This window comes from Mandrillus leucophaeus, unplaced genomic scaffold (assembly GCF_000951045.1).
Source record: "Mandrillus leucophaeus isolate KB7577 unplaced genomic scaffold, Mleu.le_1.0 Scaffold77, whole genome shotgun sequence".
Lineage (NCBI taxonomy): Eukaryota > Metazoa > Chordata > Mammalia > Primates > Cercopithecidae > Mandrillus > Mandrillus leucophaeus.
In genome coordinates, this window is record NW_012108363.1 from 6,164,565 (window position 1) to 6,180,444 (window position 15,880).

The window sequence follows — 15,880 nt, forward strand, 5'->3', positions numbered from 1 at the left end:
TTTCCTCATTTATAAAGCAGTGCTTAGAGAGAACAAGGAGAAAAGAAAGCTGGGGAGAGGGGTTGTTTTGTAAGATCTCTTTGGGTTAAAATGATTTGTGATTTATTGGGCAACATATAGGAGCAAGATTACAGCAGGAAAGAGATGTGTTAGACATTGTGGCTGTTGAATCTGGAAAGATAAATGGAAAGGAACAACGTCTAGGATCCTTGAAGCTCTGGCCAAGATAATACAGACATGTCCAAAAAGGCTCCAACTTGGATTTACCAAGGGAACCTAACAGTGTACATTTTAGGACAGGCCAAGTGCGGTGGCTCAAGCCTGTAATCCCAGCACTTTGGGAGGCTGAGGCAGGAGGATCATTTGAGGTCAGAAATTTAAGACCAGTCTGGGGCAACATACTGAGATCCTATCTCTATTTAAAAAAAAAAAAAAAAAAAAAAAAGAAAGAAAGAAAATTAGCTAGTCCTAGCGGTGTGTGTTGTCGTCCCAGCTACTCTGGAGGCTGAGGTGGGACGATCGCCTGAGCCCAGGAGTTTGAGGTTATAGTAAGATATGGTCGCATCACTGTCCTCCAGTCTGAGTGACAATGCAAGATCCTATCTCAAAAAAAAAAAAAAAAAAATCAGGACAAATAAAAACAAGTAACATTTTGTCCTAAAGGCAGTGAACACATGGAATTCATTTCATCAAAAAGTAGGAGATGCTGAAAATAGCTTCAGGAAAAGTCTTGACAAATTAATGGATGGTCGTCCTAGAGCAAATTACTTTTAACAATTAGGATCTTGGGTATTGCAACCTATTCATACTGCCTGAGGAATGGACCTGCTACTTTTTATAGAGGCTTCTTTGTTCTCTCCAGATGTGGATGCTGGGCATCCTCAGGAAGGGCCTGAGAACAAAGCAGAGGACCAGATCCTGTCTTTGTTCCCAACCATTGTCTGCCCAGCATATGGGTCATTATATTCTATAGGAATAGTCAGCATAGTGCCTGGCATCATAAATATTTACTGAATGAACAAATGAATGAATGTCAAAGAGAGGGAGACTAGAGGCTGGATTTCACTTGGGCCTCTCATTCTCGTTTATGTAATTAATTCACTCACTGAACATTTTTTTCTTCACTTTTTCTCACCACTGACTTAAAGCTCACATTCATTAAACATTAACTGAATACTTATACTGTATACTAAATATTATACTAGATCTTAAGGGGAATGCAAATATAGGACAGATTTCCAATACCCTGTGGAGCTGAAGATCTATTTAATCTAGACTGAAGGAGAGAGAATTTTTAAACCATCCCTAGGAGAGGGATAAATGGTGGGTCAGCTCCCTGTACTTTCTGGGAGAGGAGAGCTGATGGTGCCTCTTCTTAATACAGAGTGGAGTTTCATCAGAAAAGCTCATCAGTAGAGCTGGACAGAAAAGCTTCATAGATCCTTAAAATGCAGTTTCATTGTTTTGCTTGAAATGCCCCACAGAAAAAGGGAGCATCCTTTTTTAAATATCGGTGCCTGAGCACCTTCCAGAATAGAGAGAATTATTTTGGGATCACCCACACAAAAATAAAGATGACTACTCCTGGTGGGGTGAGGTGGCTCATGCCCTGTAATCCCAGCACTTTGGGAGGCCGAGATGGGTAGATCACCTGAGGTCAGGAGTTCGAGACCAGCCTGGCCAACACAGAGAAAGCCCGACTACTAAAATCACAAAAATTAGCCAGGCATGGTGGTACGCACCTGTAATCCCAGCTACTTGGAAGGCTGAGCACGAGAATGGCTTGAACCTGGGAGGTGGAGTTTGCAGTGAGCCAAGATTGGGCCACTGCACTCTAGCCTGGGTGACAGAGCAAGACCCTGTCTCAATAAAAAAAAAAAAAAGATTACTACTCCTGCTGCAGCTTGTGTCTCTTTGCGGGAGGGGTGATAGTGCTTTGATTTGGGGCAGTATTCATTTTCTGTGGGGGCAGTGACATACCTGGTTACCTACCTCTTGGATGAGGGAATCGCTGTAGCTCTGTTGCTATGTGGCCTTTCTTTCTTTTTTTGTTTTGTTTTGTTTTGTTTAGACGGAGTTTCGCTCTTGTTGCCCAGGCTGGAGTGCAATGGCGTGATCTCGGCTCTTGGCAACCTCCGCCTCCTGGGTTCAAGCGATTCTCATGCCTCAGCCTCCCAAGTAGCTGGGATTACAGGCATGCGCCACCATGCCTGGCTAATTTTGTATTTTTAGTAGAGATGGGGTTTCACCATGTTGGCCAGGCTGGTCTCGAACTCCTGACCTCTGGTGATCCGTCCGCCTCGGCCCCCCAAAGTGTTGGGATTACAGGCATGAGCCACCGTGCCCGGTCTGTGTGGTCTTTCTTAAATGCCCTCTTGGGGCTGGGTCCCTGATGCTCAGTGTGATTGGGTGGGGCACCTGCTCAAAAACTCCATAAAGTGGCAAAGGATCCGCAACCAGAATAGGTGTTGGCAGAGCTGAATCAGGGCATGACAAACAGAGAAGTGAATCTCTTAGTGAAAGTTATTGGTCAAACATCTCCCCAGCTTCCTACTCTGTTGGGTTTGAAATGTTCCTTCTTGAGATGAAGTAATACGATTAATTAGGCAATGGTCAGGGTTGCCCAAGAGTCCTTGATTGGAACGTTCAGATCTCATCGTAGCCCTTGGTGACCTCAGAGTCTCAGAAATGCCCAAATCCTAATGCAGAGTGGGGTTTGCAGCGAGGAAGGGGAATGTGCTTAGAAGAGGTAGGCCTCTAACCAGAGGTGGCAGAACGGGTGACCTACTTCCTCAGACATGCAAGAACTAAGCTTTCAGGTCAACCTTATAAGGGCTAGAAGCTCTACTCTAGCAATGACTTTTGTGGATCGAAAGGGACTTCAAGAATTTATCTACTGGGTGAGGTGGCTCACGCTTGTAATACCAACACTTTGGAAGCCTGAGTTGGGAGGATCACCTGAGCCCAGGAGTTCAAGATCTCCCTGGAGTATGATAATACCCCAGGATCTACAAAAAATTTAAAAATATTAGCCCAGTGTGGTGGCATGCACCTGTGGTCCCAGCTACTCAGTATGCTTGAGCCTGGGAGGATGAGGCTGCAGTGAGCCGTGATTGTGCAACTGCACTCCAGCCTGCACAACAAAGCAAGACCCTGTCTCAAAAAAAAGTTGTCAGTTCCTTAGTCCCAAAATAGAGAGCTTATGTTTAAAACACTCCAAAGAATCTGTTCGGTTTTAAATATGTAAATATCTTTTTTTAAATAAATAATTTATTTCCTCAAAAACAGTTCAGTAGCCTTAAGTTGAATTGTTGAAGCATGGAGGTTTATTATGACTTGGTTTTTAAATTTCTTTGAAATTTTCCACAATAATAAGGTAAAAAGAGATTAATAAAAGTTATTTTCTTAAACTCTGAAAGCAACTATAAAAATGTGGAAAGATGTGCAGAAGAAAACAAAATTAACTCATGATCCTGTTGCCTAGAGTAAGTATGGTAACCTTTAGGCTTACTTCTCTTTACATGTTTCCCTTTGCAAAGTGTATTTAAATAAAACATTCAGTGTTTTGTTTTGAGGTTTTATGACTAGAGATTATAGTATACATTTTGTCAATAATTTAACAACTACTTAAAGTTGCTGCTTTTAATGACCATTCAGTGTTCTGTCATATGAATGGATCATCATTTATTTAACCATTCTCTAACAGGTTATATTTAGGACAGTTAGGTTACATTTCATTATTCATTACTTTTATTTTATTTATTTATTTATTTTTGAGACAGAGTCTTGCTCTGTCACCCAGGCTGGAGTGTGCAGTGGCACGATCTTGGCCCACTGCAACCTCCGCTTCTCAGGTTCAAGGGATTCTCCTTCCTCAGCCTCCTGAACAGCTAGAACTATAGGTGTGCACCACCATGCCCAGCTAATTTTTGTATTTTTAGTAGAGATGGGGTTTCACCATGTTGATCAGGCTGGTCTTGAACTCTTGACCTCAAGTGATCCACTCGTCTCGGCCTCCCAAAGTGCTGGGATTACAGGCGTGAGCCACTGCGCCCAGCCCATTATTCATTATTATAAGTAATACATATCCTTCTATACAAACCTTTGCTTGTGCCTCCTTTTATTCCTTTCAAACAGCCTCACATTCCTGAGTCTAAACTTTTTTTTTTTTTTTTTTGAGACACTGTCTCGCTCTGTCACCTAGGCTGGAGTGCAGTGGCGTGATTTCAGCTCACGGCAACCTTCGCCTCCCAGGTTCAAGCAATTGCCTCAGCCTCCTGAGTAGCTGGGATCACAGGTGCCCACCCCATGCCTGGCTAATTTTTGTATTTTTGGTAGAGACAGGGTTTCACCATGTTGGCCAGGCTGGTCTCAAACTCCTGCTCTGCCTGCCTCAGCCTCCCAAAGTACTGGGATTACGGGCGTGCACCACTGTGCCCGGCCGAGTCTAAACATTTTTAAACTCTTGGTGCATACTGTCATGTTATCTTTCAGAGAGTTGCCGTTGGTTTAAATTCTCAGTGGTAGGGATTGCGAGTGCCCACTTTACAGTGGGCATTGTGCATTGTGATTTAGAGTTTTAGATAACCTCTGGCACTTTGATGTTTTTCAAGGTACCTTATTATTAATTTTTTTTTTCTGGAAGTGCAGAAAGGTGGTTTATTAGTGATGTTGAAAATAGTTTTCGTGCTTATCAACCACTGGTATATGTTAAGTGATCCGTCCTGGGTGTGTAGCACCTGTAGCCACCACCAAACTACTTATGTGTAAAATGTATCTACTTTTTGGCCTATAAAACCTTAATTTGAGGATCTCTTAGTTGCTTCCTCTGAGATGATTGGGGTTTTCCAAACTAAGAGTCAAAATAAAATAAGAACACCCACTACGAAGAGGATCCCCTAGTATTTTACAAGATAATAGGCAACACATATCATGGCTTGCTGTGTGCCGGGCACTGTGATACATTATTTATGCTCATTATCTCACTCAGTCCTTACAAGATCCCCATCAAATTGACTATTACTATCTCTGTATCATACATGAAGAAACTGAGATGTGGGGAGGCTAAGCAACATGTCTGACTTCACACAGCTGCCGGTGTCAGAGCCGGCACTTGAATCCAGATCTGACTCTGCAGGACATTTACTGCTAGAGATTGTGTTTTCCAGTGTTCCCCTTCACTGCACCACATACATACACTTACACCACATTGCAGCCTGGAGTTTCTTCCCTATGCCTTTCAGGAGAAAGCAGATGGGGGAAGGATTTGGGTCATTCTGGGATTGAGGTCGTTTTACATGTAGGCTGGAAATGCAATTGACCTTTGCTCGTTCACTTCCTGTGGATCAATGTCTGAGCACTGTGCTAGAGGCTGTGCCTGACTCTGGGAGCCTGGGTGCCGGGTTTTAGGAACTGACATTATTTTGTTGTTGCTTTTAGCATCCACTCAAAGCTGAGCTCAGGGTAATGGCTGAGGGGCGAGAACTGATCCTGGACCTGGAGAAGAATGAGTAAGTGGACTCCTCCTTTGTCTAAAATGAAACAAATAACGTCTGTGTCAATGCCGGACGCAGGTGTCGCTGTTCTGGAAGGAAGCAGTTAATGGAGTGACCCCAAGCTCTCAGTCCTTGGTTCCTTTCAGGCAGCATCTTGCAAAGTCATGAAGCTTTCCACAGCCTCTTGACTTGATGTGAGATTGCTGGACTGCTAAATGTGTTGCTAAAATTTCCTTAGGCAGTATTTCAGGGGTCCCTGGAGTTCACTGTGGGCACACAGAGGTGTGTGTATGTGTGAGATTAAGGGAGTGGATGGACCGGAGGTCTTCGGCAGCTGCCTTACTAGCGCCAGCCCAGTGCGTGGCAGGAAATGAAGGAAATTAGAGGAAAACAGCAGAGAGGAGCGAGCAAAGCAGGGGTGTGCTGGGGCTTGGCGCCTCAGACTCAGATCGTTCCATGTGTTCTGTGTCAGCTGCATCTGAGATTTTGCCAATAGGGCATTGTCAACAGTCTCCTGGCTTCATAGGGCCCGGCTCTTCCATCTTCCTAACCCCATTCATCTTGGGGGGTAGCCTGACTCGAGGCACTTGTGCATTGATTGGCCATCAGACGCAGTCATATCTGGATTCATTTAAGGGAGGAGGTGAATGGGCACGAGGCATGACTATGTCTGTGGCCCATTCTTTGGCCATTCCCCATCTCCTTAGCTGTGAAGAGCTCTCCTTACTTGGCCGAGGGACTCTGAAAACCTCTGGTATTTCCCCACCGACCATCCCACTTTTCGTTTTGCCACACAGACGTCGCAGATAAGGCCGCATGGCTTGGAGAGCTGCCTGTCTCCTCTTGGCAGCCTCCAGAACCCCCTGGAAGCCAATGAGTAATCAAATGCATCACTGCCAAGAAAAGGATGAAGAAGGACCTTCCTGTATACAAAAGGATGGGAATGACTTTTAGGCTTGGGTGGAAAGGGAGAATATAATTTATTCCAAATTTGGGCTTTTTGGGCACTTGCAAAGGAGGATGAGTGGTGTCCCGAGTATGGTTAAAATACAACTCGCAGCTTGTGCAGTGGTGGTGCTTCATCCACATCCTTCCTCTGCCTCCAGGACATGGTGGCCGCGGGAAGCCAGAAAGATGGGGATCACAGTCATTTTTGTTTCTCTCGAGAGTAAAGCCAGTTCAGGCTGTGTTTCTTCTCTCTGTTGTCCCTGGAATAGACCTGGCCAGCTGCATCCCCAGACAGTGCAGCAACTATTAGCCCTGGATTTTTCCTTGCGTTGTCTTCCTTTGGTCCTTCAAGAAAAGGCCCTTAGAGGATTTGTTCTTGACTGTGTCTCTCAGGGGCCTGCCTTTGTTTCTCATGGCCCCAGCCTATTAGCCCTAGTCTAAGTGTTCCCTGTTGTTGCCTGTGTCTAATCTCTCCTGTTCTGCCCCCAGTAGAGCCTGTGGCCCTTCAGCTTCCTCTGGTCAGCCCAAGTGATAGTGTTGGTGTTGTGGGAAAATCTTTAGGAGTTGGTCTCTGGCCAAGCAGGAGTCCCAGGACTCAAATCTCTATCCTTCCCTCCTATTTTGAAACATTTGCTAGAGACCATAGGAAGTTAAAGCAGGAAGATGCCTTAGAAAACACTGAATGGAAAGATCTTAGAAGACTCTGAAATTACAGATGCAGAAATTTTGATTCAGAGAGGGATAGGCCTTTGTCTGAGGCCACCCAGCAGGTAAATGAAAGAGCTGAAACTAGGATCATGTGTATTCTTGGTGTGAGTCTGGAGTTACAGAATGTGACCCAGGGCAAATGGCTGAATCTTTTGGAACTTCAGCGTCCTTGTCTATAAAATGAGGGTAATAAGGCCAGCCTCGTGGGATGGTTGTGAAGATAAATGAGGTGAAGTGCAGGAAGTGCTTGCAGAGCGCATGGTGAGTGACCAGCCACTGTTGGGATTTTTATTGTCCCACACTGAGGCTCCAGAGGAGAACCCGTGGCTGTGGTTCTAGCATCTGCTTTTCCGAGAGCAGCTCTCGTTTCCCATTGAGCTGCATGGGGCTGGATGTGGTTCCTGGCCTCCTTGAGTTGGCAGAAGGCAGCAGAGTTGGTAAAAATGGAAGCAGCAGAGCCAAGCAATATGACCTCACCAGGTGTCCCTGGGGGACGGCTTCCTGCTATTTTCATCCAAATTGGGCTTTTTGTTTTGAACATGTGTTAGTGAGCGGAACTCCAACTGCACACGACTTCCTAGTGTGTTTATTTCCCAAAGCCTTCTCATTCATGGTGCGTGCGAGTCCGGATTCAAAACAGCTTTGGAGTGGGGGAGATGATTTTCTAATTTTTCAAATCACTGTGTTGAAGTTTCTATAATCTCATGATATTTGGGGGAAACTAGGCCCTGGGCCAAGCCATTTCTCAGCCTCTGGTTCTCAACCTCCTTGATCAACGTATTCATTTTTTAAAATCTACTGTGCCTCTGTGATATTTCAGGCACCAGTGCAGGTACTGCGGATAAAGCTGTGAATAAAACGGTTCAGCCTTTATGGAGCTTCTAGTCTAGTGGGAAGCGGTAAGCAGACAAGTGAGTGCACCGTCTGTCAGGTGATGGGTGCTGTGCAGGAGACAGAGGAACATAGGGAGTGGGGCCAGAGGAGTGTGGAGGTGGAATGGGAGCTGCTGTTTCTGAATGGCAGTCAGGGAAGGCCTTGCAGGTGAACTGATACTTGAGCCAAGACCTGAAGGAGGTGATGGAGTGAGCCATGTGGGCAGCTGAGAGATGACAATTCCAAGGAGAGGGAACAGCCACGTTCAAAGGCCCTAATAGACGATGAAGGTTTCCACTCTCCATCTGTACATTTCCCCATACACTGGATTCTCAGATCTCCCAGGAGCAGTGAGCAAGGGCTTCTGGGACTCTGGGGGGAGGGAGAGGACCTTTTAAATTTCTTTTTCATCATCCTGCCGTGTCTGGCCTTCTCCCATCAAATCAAAGCCCACGTGTTAATGCATGGCCCAAAATAGCAGTGAGCAAGCCTTTAATGGAATTCACACATGGAGAGATTGCCAAGAATGGTGAGGATGGAAAGGCATGGGGCATGGGCCAGGAGAGGAGGGGGAACACAGCAAAGGGAGCTTCAGCTCAGGCGGCAGACACACTGAGGTGTCCTACAATAGCACGGCAGCCGGCAGCCTTTCTCTGCTTTGAAGCAACTCAGGATAAACGGATGACATCCGTGAGAGGCACACTTTCTTTTTTTCTATTGAGTGCAGGTGAGAAACTGTGACCCTTTAGGGATAATCTGAGCATTCCTTTTGTGTCGGTTATTCCTGTGTTCAGATCCTGGCTCCGCCACTTACTACCTTGTAGCCTCTTTAAGCCTCAGTTTGTGCATCTGGGGTTTAATTATAGTCCCATGTCACAGAGCCACAGGGAGGATGAAATGAGACGGTACAGGTGAAGGACCTAGCAGAGTGCCTTGTTGGTATTCCAAGCTCAAGGTTGCCGTGATTATTTCTTGCTCATTGTTTTTAAATTGCCAAAGCAAATCATGCTTATTGTAAAACATGTAGCAATTCCAAATAAACAAAAGAATGAAAGTTTCCCCCCTACAAGGAAAATCCACTGCTGTTTGGTGAGCAAACCCTGGACCTTTCCTATGCGTACAAGAACATGCACATGAATCCTCACAGACACAATCACATACAGACACAGTCACACAGAAGCTGCTATTTTTGTTGAGGAGGGAGGAGCAGAAATGAGATTATGCCAGACATATTGCTCCAGCATTTCCTTTTTTGCACTCAATTGGATGTCAGGAAGACAGTCCTCTGCTCTAATAAAGTATATATTACATTGTTTAATATTTATATACACACGTAATCACATAATTTGCAAAGATTGGTGCCTAGCTGTTGTTTGGAGAAACTTGTGATTGAGGCAGTGTGGTACGGTGGACATAGCATTGACCTCAGAGACAGATGATGTGGAATTGGTCAACAAGCCAGCCAGCTCCCCTGAGCCTCAGCTTTCTCATCTGTAAAATGCAGATTTTGGCCCCGGATAGGCTCTAGGCTCGGAAGGCTCTTCCTGCACTACCTCTTTAAAGCATGCGGTGTGAGTAGAAAAACACAAAAGAAGTCTCTGCCTCAGGAAATTTGCTCTACTTTGGAGACATCCTGGGAAATAGTGGGCAGTGGGATAAAGGAAAAAGGTGCCCCAAATCACAGGACCTTGAAGTTGGGGATGAACTTCTAGGTCAGAACCTGGCAGTTCAGGCAACAGAAAATACAAGAAGGGAAACTACAGAGCAGAACTTACAGACTGCTGTTTGCACAACAGATTTGAGCATTAATCCATATTTTTTCTCCATGTTCTTCTCCCCATGTCCTGAGACTACCTCACCAACCCAGGAACCCATATTTGACAAAAACTTGTTTGCTGAAATCAAATGGAATCCTCCTTAGTTAGCTACAGGCATCCAGGGAGATGAACAGGGCTATGTGAACCCTGGCGCTGTCTCCTGTCCTTTCTTGGCTTTTTCCCAAAAGGAGGGCACACTGAATTGCTCAGCCAGATTCCTGGATGCTCACTGGGCCACATTACTAGTGAGCAGGATCACTCTATTCCAAGATCACCTTCAAAAGCAAATGAACAGCTCAACTAGTAGGCACTTTGCCCAGAGGCTCTTTGGCCATGTGCTTCTGTCTTCCAGTATCTTAAACACATTCTAGGACTCTCATCTCTTCGGTAGACTGTCCTTCCTCAAGTCCAAATGACGATGGCTTGAGAAAGGGAGAGACGTCCTTTGGTCTCACCCCATCCATTTGTGCTCCAGCCCAGTTAGCTAAAGAGATCCTATTTGCTCAAGTTTAGTTAATAAGAATGGGTGTTTGTTTTCTTTTGTGAGTATGTCTACCTCCAAACCACCTGGGGAACAGCAATTGTCAAGGCAGAATTTGGCCTTTAGAGGTTTACTGATTTTAATACCCATGATTACCTCCCACTTTAATCTTTCTTCCTATCCCTAACTTCTTATCAGTCCTTCAGTGATATCACAGGGAAGGAGAAGGCTTTTGTTGTTCTGGAAATCAAACTACAGTCTGGAAAATTAACAGTCATTCAGTGCTAATGGAGTAATCTAGCTCCCTAACATTCTCGTTTTTCCTCAAGTCCATTATACAATTTGGATTGCATAACATTGGTGGAATTGAAGAAGGGCAGAATTAGCAGGCAGGAAGGGAATTTTTCAGCAACACACAGGGCAGATTAGTTGCCATCTCCTATTCCTGCGCTTGTTTTTCAAGGAGGCCTGGTAGAAATAGTAGCAGACCCAAAGCAGAACCCTGAATACCACTTAGGCAGTGGAGCTCTCCCCACCTCCACCCTCCCAACTTCCTCCCGGGTCAAGAGTAGACTTTAACATCTTACCTAGGATAAAGGACAGCTCTCTTTGACCCTCTCCTGTCAGGAGCTTCATTTGTTGTTGGCAGAATTCAATTTCCTGGATCAAAGAGCAGCTTAGAAAGGCTTAGATGGTATCCCAATGCTCTTAGTAAACCATGCTTCACTGAGTTGCATTTAAATGAGTCATAGACATATGGATTACATTGCACTTAAAATACACATGGCTCAAGAAATTAAAGGATATCATTTTTTTAACCAAGTATTTGGCAGATCTAAAGTATTCAAAATGTTTTTCCAAACACTGCTTGCAGCTGTACTCCCCATTCCCCATGGCTAAGGTTGTATAACCCAGGGAGACGGGTGCTGAGGAAACAGTTGGATGAATGGGTGGGGACACCAGAATTTGATGAGAGCTGCCTGTGGTGTCTGAAATTTTCTTCAAATGTTCTTTGGAAGTATCAAGAACTGGTTTGACCCTGCTGTGTTGACGCTGAAGGCAGTGAATGCATGAGTGGATTTAAATTCCAAGTGCTGTGCTAGGCACGTCGTCCCAGAGAGACCTGGTAGTCCTGTTTGAGATGTAGTTTCTAATTGTAGCTTTGTAGACTGAGAATGATTTCATTTGCAATTCCCATGTTGTCCCAAATGCCTGGAGTTGCAGAACAAATGGATTGCCAGCCAGTCTGATGTGATTTTTGTATAAGCCAAACTCTCAACCCCACCCCTGCAAAAGCAGGGTCTCCATTTGCAATGTACTGAATGTTTCTGTCTCCCTTCAAATTCTTACATTGAAATCCTAGTCCCCAAGGTGATGGTATTAGGAGGTGGGGCCTTTTGGAGATGATTCGTTTATGAGGGCTCTGCTCTCATGAATAGGATTGGTGCCCTGATAGAAGAGACCCCAGAGAATTAAGACACGGCTAGCAGCTACTATCTATGAACGGAGAGAGGGCCCTCACCAGACCCCAAATCTGCTGATCCCTTGATCTTGGACTTCCCAGACTCTAGAACTGTGAGAACTAAATTTGTTGCTTATTTGCTACTCAGGTTATGCTGTTTTGTTATAGCAGCCTGAATGAACTAAGATGCCATTATTTCTAAATTGTTGGAAACATGATATCACTTTCTTAGGGTCCATTGCTTAAGCTCAGACTCAGTAATAAGCCTGGTGATCTGAAGGGATGCAGCTTCATGATACACTTACCTGAAGTATCAGAGTGCATCCAAAATTGAAATAGCCTAGGTGTGTTGATTCTGAAAACCATGTGCACACAAGCCTTAAACATCCTAATCCATAGAGTAGAACAGATTTGGACTTTGGTCCCAGAGACCCCAATTCAATTCCAGATACTGACACTTCCTGGTTGGGTGGTTTTTGGTACGTCACTTGCCTTCTAAGTTTTACTTCTTCGTCTGTATTCATAGTAATACTACTTGGCCAGGTGCAGTGGCTCATGCCTGTAATCCTAGCACTTTGGGAGGCTGAAGCGGGTGGATCACTCGAGCTCAGGAGTTCGAGACCAGCCTGGGCAATGCGGCAAAACCCTATCTCTACCAAAACCAACCAACCAACCAAACAAAAACCCCCACAAAAATTAGCCAGGCATGGTGGCACATGCCTGTAGTCCCAGCTACTCAGGAAGCTGGGGTGGGAGGATCTTTTGAGCCCAGGAGGTGGAGGTTGCAGTGAGCTGAGATCATACCACCACACTCTAGCCTGGTTGACCGAGCTAGATGCTGTCTCAAATAATAATAATGCTCACTGCTTTGTGAGCATTTGCTGAGAATGGATACCTCGGAAAAGGCACTTCACACAGTGTCTTATTGAATCCTCATGGCAACCCTTTGAATGAGATATTGTCTGCATTTTGTAATGAAACTCAAGCACAAGGAGTTTAAGTAATTTACCCAGTATTGGGCATAGCCAGGAGTCAAACTCAGGCCTGCCTGCCTCTTACTACATTATAGCACTTGCATAGAAAATAGAGACATTGATACCTTCATTGCAGGGTGTGGAAGGCTAAAAAATGTGCCCTCTCCCCTCCAACAATAACCACATTCTGATCCCTGAAACATGTGGCAGAATCTTTGCAGATGTGATTAAGTTAAAGATCTTGAGGCCGGGCATGGTGGCTCACGCCTGTAATCCCAGCACTTTGGGAGGCCAAGGCAGGTGGATCACCTGAGGTCAGGAGTTCGAGACCAACCTGACCAATATGGTGAAACCCAGTCTCTACTAAAAATACAAAAATTAGCTGGGCGTGGTGGTACACACCCCTGTAATCCCAGCTACTCGGGAGGTTGAGGCAGAAAAATTGCTTGAACCCAGGAGGTGGAGGTGCAGTGAGCCGAGATTGTGCCACTGCACTCCAGCCTGGGCGATAGAGCGAGACTCCATCTCAAAAAAAAAAAAAAAAAAAAAAAAGAAAAAAAAAAAAAAAAAAAAAAAAGAAGAAGAAGAAAGAAAAAAAAGATTATGAAAACCTTGCTGATAAAACAGGTTGCAGTAAAGAACAATCACTTGAGCCCGGAAGGCAGAGGCTGCAGTGAGCCGAGATCACACCACTGCACTCCAGCCTGAGTGACAGAGCGAGACTCTGAGACTCCGTCTCAAACAACAACAACAACAACAACAACAACAACGACAAAGTTAAAGATCTTGAGATGGGAAGGTTATCTTGGATTACCTGGATGGGCCCTAAATACAATGGCAAATATATTTGTAAGAGGGAGGCAGAAGGAGATTTGACTACAGACAGAACAGGAGACAGTGATGTGGCCACAGAGGCAGAGATTAGAGTGGTGCAGCCACGAGCCAAGGAGAAGCTGGAAGAGGCAAGGAACAGATTCTCCCAGAGGGTGTGCAGCCCTGCTGACCCCTTGATTTTGGCCCAATAATACCAATTTCATTCTTCTGACCTCTCCAGCTGTGTGAAAACAATTTTCTGTTGTTTGAAGCCACCAAATTTGTGACAATTTATTACACACTGGCCCCAGGAAACACACACACAGGGTTTGTGAGGTTAGGAGATAATGTATTACAATGTGCTTAGTACAACGTCTGGCACATAGCAAGCAGGTTTTCAATACATGCTAATTTGTATTAATGCAAAGTCCAGAAGAAATGTTTTCAGGTGTTTTGGGGATGCCAGTCGTGACGTGTGGCCCTTGCAGCTTTCTTCAAGCATGAAAATGACAAGAGAAAAAAACATATTGAGCAATAATCTGTGTGGTTATTGCTTATCTACATTACCTAAGTTCCGGGTCATGTTCTCTGATGCTCTGTCTGCCCTTAGGGAACTTCTGGCTGAGGATAACTAGGAATGATTGTCACGTATTAATAAATGGTGATAGCTAAAATGTAAGAGATGCCTGTATAACAGGCATTGTACTCTGGTATTTACCTGGGTCATCTCATTCACTTGTTACAACCAACCAATGAAGAGTAGATTCCTGTATTAGCCCTATTTGGCAGATGGGGACCCTGAGGTGTGGAGCAGTGTGACTTGCTCAAAGTCATGTGGGTGGGAAGGGCAGGGCTAGGATGTGAAGCTAGATCTGTTTGACTCCCAAGTCCAGGCTTTCAACAGGGGCAGTATATTGCCTCTCAGATGCATAGTCCTGGCTCAGTATGCTTTGGTCTCTTCTTTAGTTAGCACTGGCATTTCTTCTCCACTATTCTACTCTCCCCCTTCCCTTTCCTCCTACCCTTCCCAGGCCCTGGTTAGAATTTTCATGTCAGTGTAATGTGATAGTGTAATCCAGGCAGGTGTGGATCCCAAGCTTGGCTCCTTGCACTACCTGGAGGTATAAGCTTTGTCAAGTCGCTCAACCTTTGGGAGTCTCAGTTTTCTCATCTACGTGATGGGGATAATAACCTCATAGGATGTGTGTGGAATTCAATAACGTAATGCTTTTAAAGGATTTACAGGGTGCCTGGTGCACTATGAGAGCACAATAAATAGACACTGTTATTTGTGTTTTCCAGGGTCAGAAAAACATTTAAGAATGAAGTCAGAGGGAATTCCCCTGAGCTGGTTTCCAAATGTAATTAAGAAGGGTTGACCTTAAAATCCATTGCCCCTGGGAGGAAATTACTTCTGCTCTCCAGTGATGCCCAGTTTGACCTAATTGTGTCTCGAAAACACTGCTTTGCAGTGTTCTCCAGTGGGCCAAACTGTACCTCTTTTCTGTGCCTGCAGAATCAGATGAGGCCCTGAACTGTCCAATATGAGGTTGGGATTTGTCCACTGGTTCCGGCTCTCCTTCCAGGGAGCCGCAACCAGTGCAGCCAGGAAGGATGTCCACAGTTTTCTTTTGTCTCAAGCTTATTTCTCCTGGCTGCTCTTCAGCAGGAGCACGGGGTAAAATGAATGGGAGGAAGCTGTCAACTGCCCTGTTGGCCTTAGATGGACCCTTATCCGAACTAAGGGAAGCTGTGGACTTGGAAGAAGTCAGGAGTGGTTGAGTTTGGGGATCCCTTTATCATCAGGCTGCTTACCTTCAGATAACAACAACTGGCATTGAGGGAGTGAGCATTTACCATGAACTTAGTATTTTATGTAGATTTAAAAATCCCTATGTATATTTATATACAAATGAGGTCATACTGTATTCTTGGTTTTGTAACCTATTTTTTTTTTCACTTGGAAATATAGCATGGGCATTATGAAAACATTTAAAAGATTTTGCATGGAACTTTTTGGAATGTTTGACATTTTTCATAATAAAACTTCAGAGAAAAATTAAACAAGTTATAGAGTTTTTAAATGCATGGTATCATACTTGATATACTATTTTATAATTTGCTTTTTTATTTTTTGTCTTCAGTGTCTTTCCACATGAGCACATTTATAGACCTGTTTCATTCTTTTTAATGGTGACATAGGATTCCACTGAATGGATGTATCAAAATTTATTAATTTCCTTATTAACTAACAGTTAGGTTTCTGATTTCTTGTTACCACAAATAATCCTAGTAATAGGATTGTACAC

The 15,880-nt window shown here is 44.5% G+C and overlaps 1 protein-coding gene across 2 annotated transcripts in view; it reads left to right on the forward strand.

Annotated features, from left to right (window-relative positions):
* ADAM19 (ADAM metallopeptidase domain 19) overlaps positions 1 to 15,880 on the forward strand; it is a 100,813-nt gene that overhangs the window by 5,784 nt on the left and 79,149 nt on the right. For both annotated transcript variants that reach the window (XM_011966707.1, XM_011966706.1), the window contains exon 3: positions 5,440 to 5,510. In XM_011966707.1, coding sequence (XP_011822097.1) covers positions 5,440 to 5,510 — 71 coding nt within the window. The remainder of the gene's footprint in view (positions 1 to 5,439; positions 5,511 to 15,880) is intronic.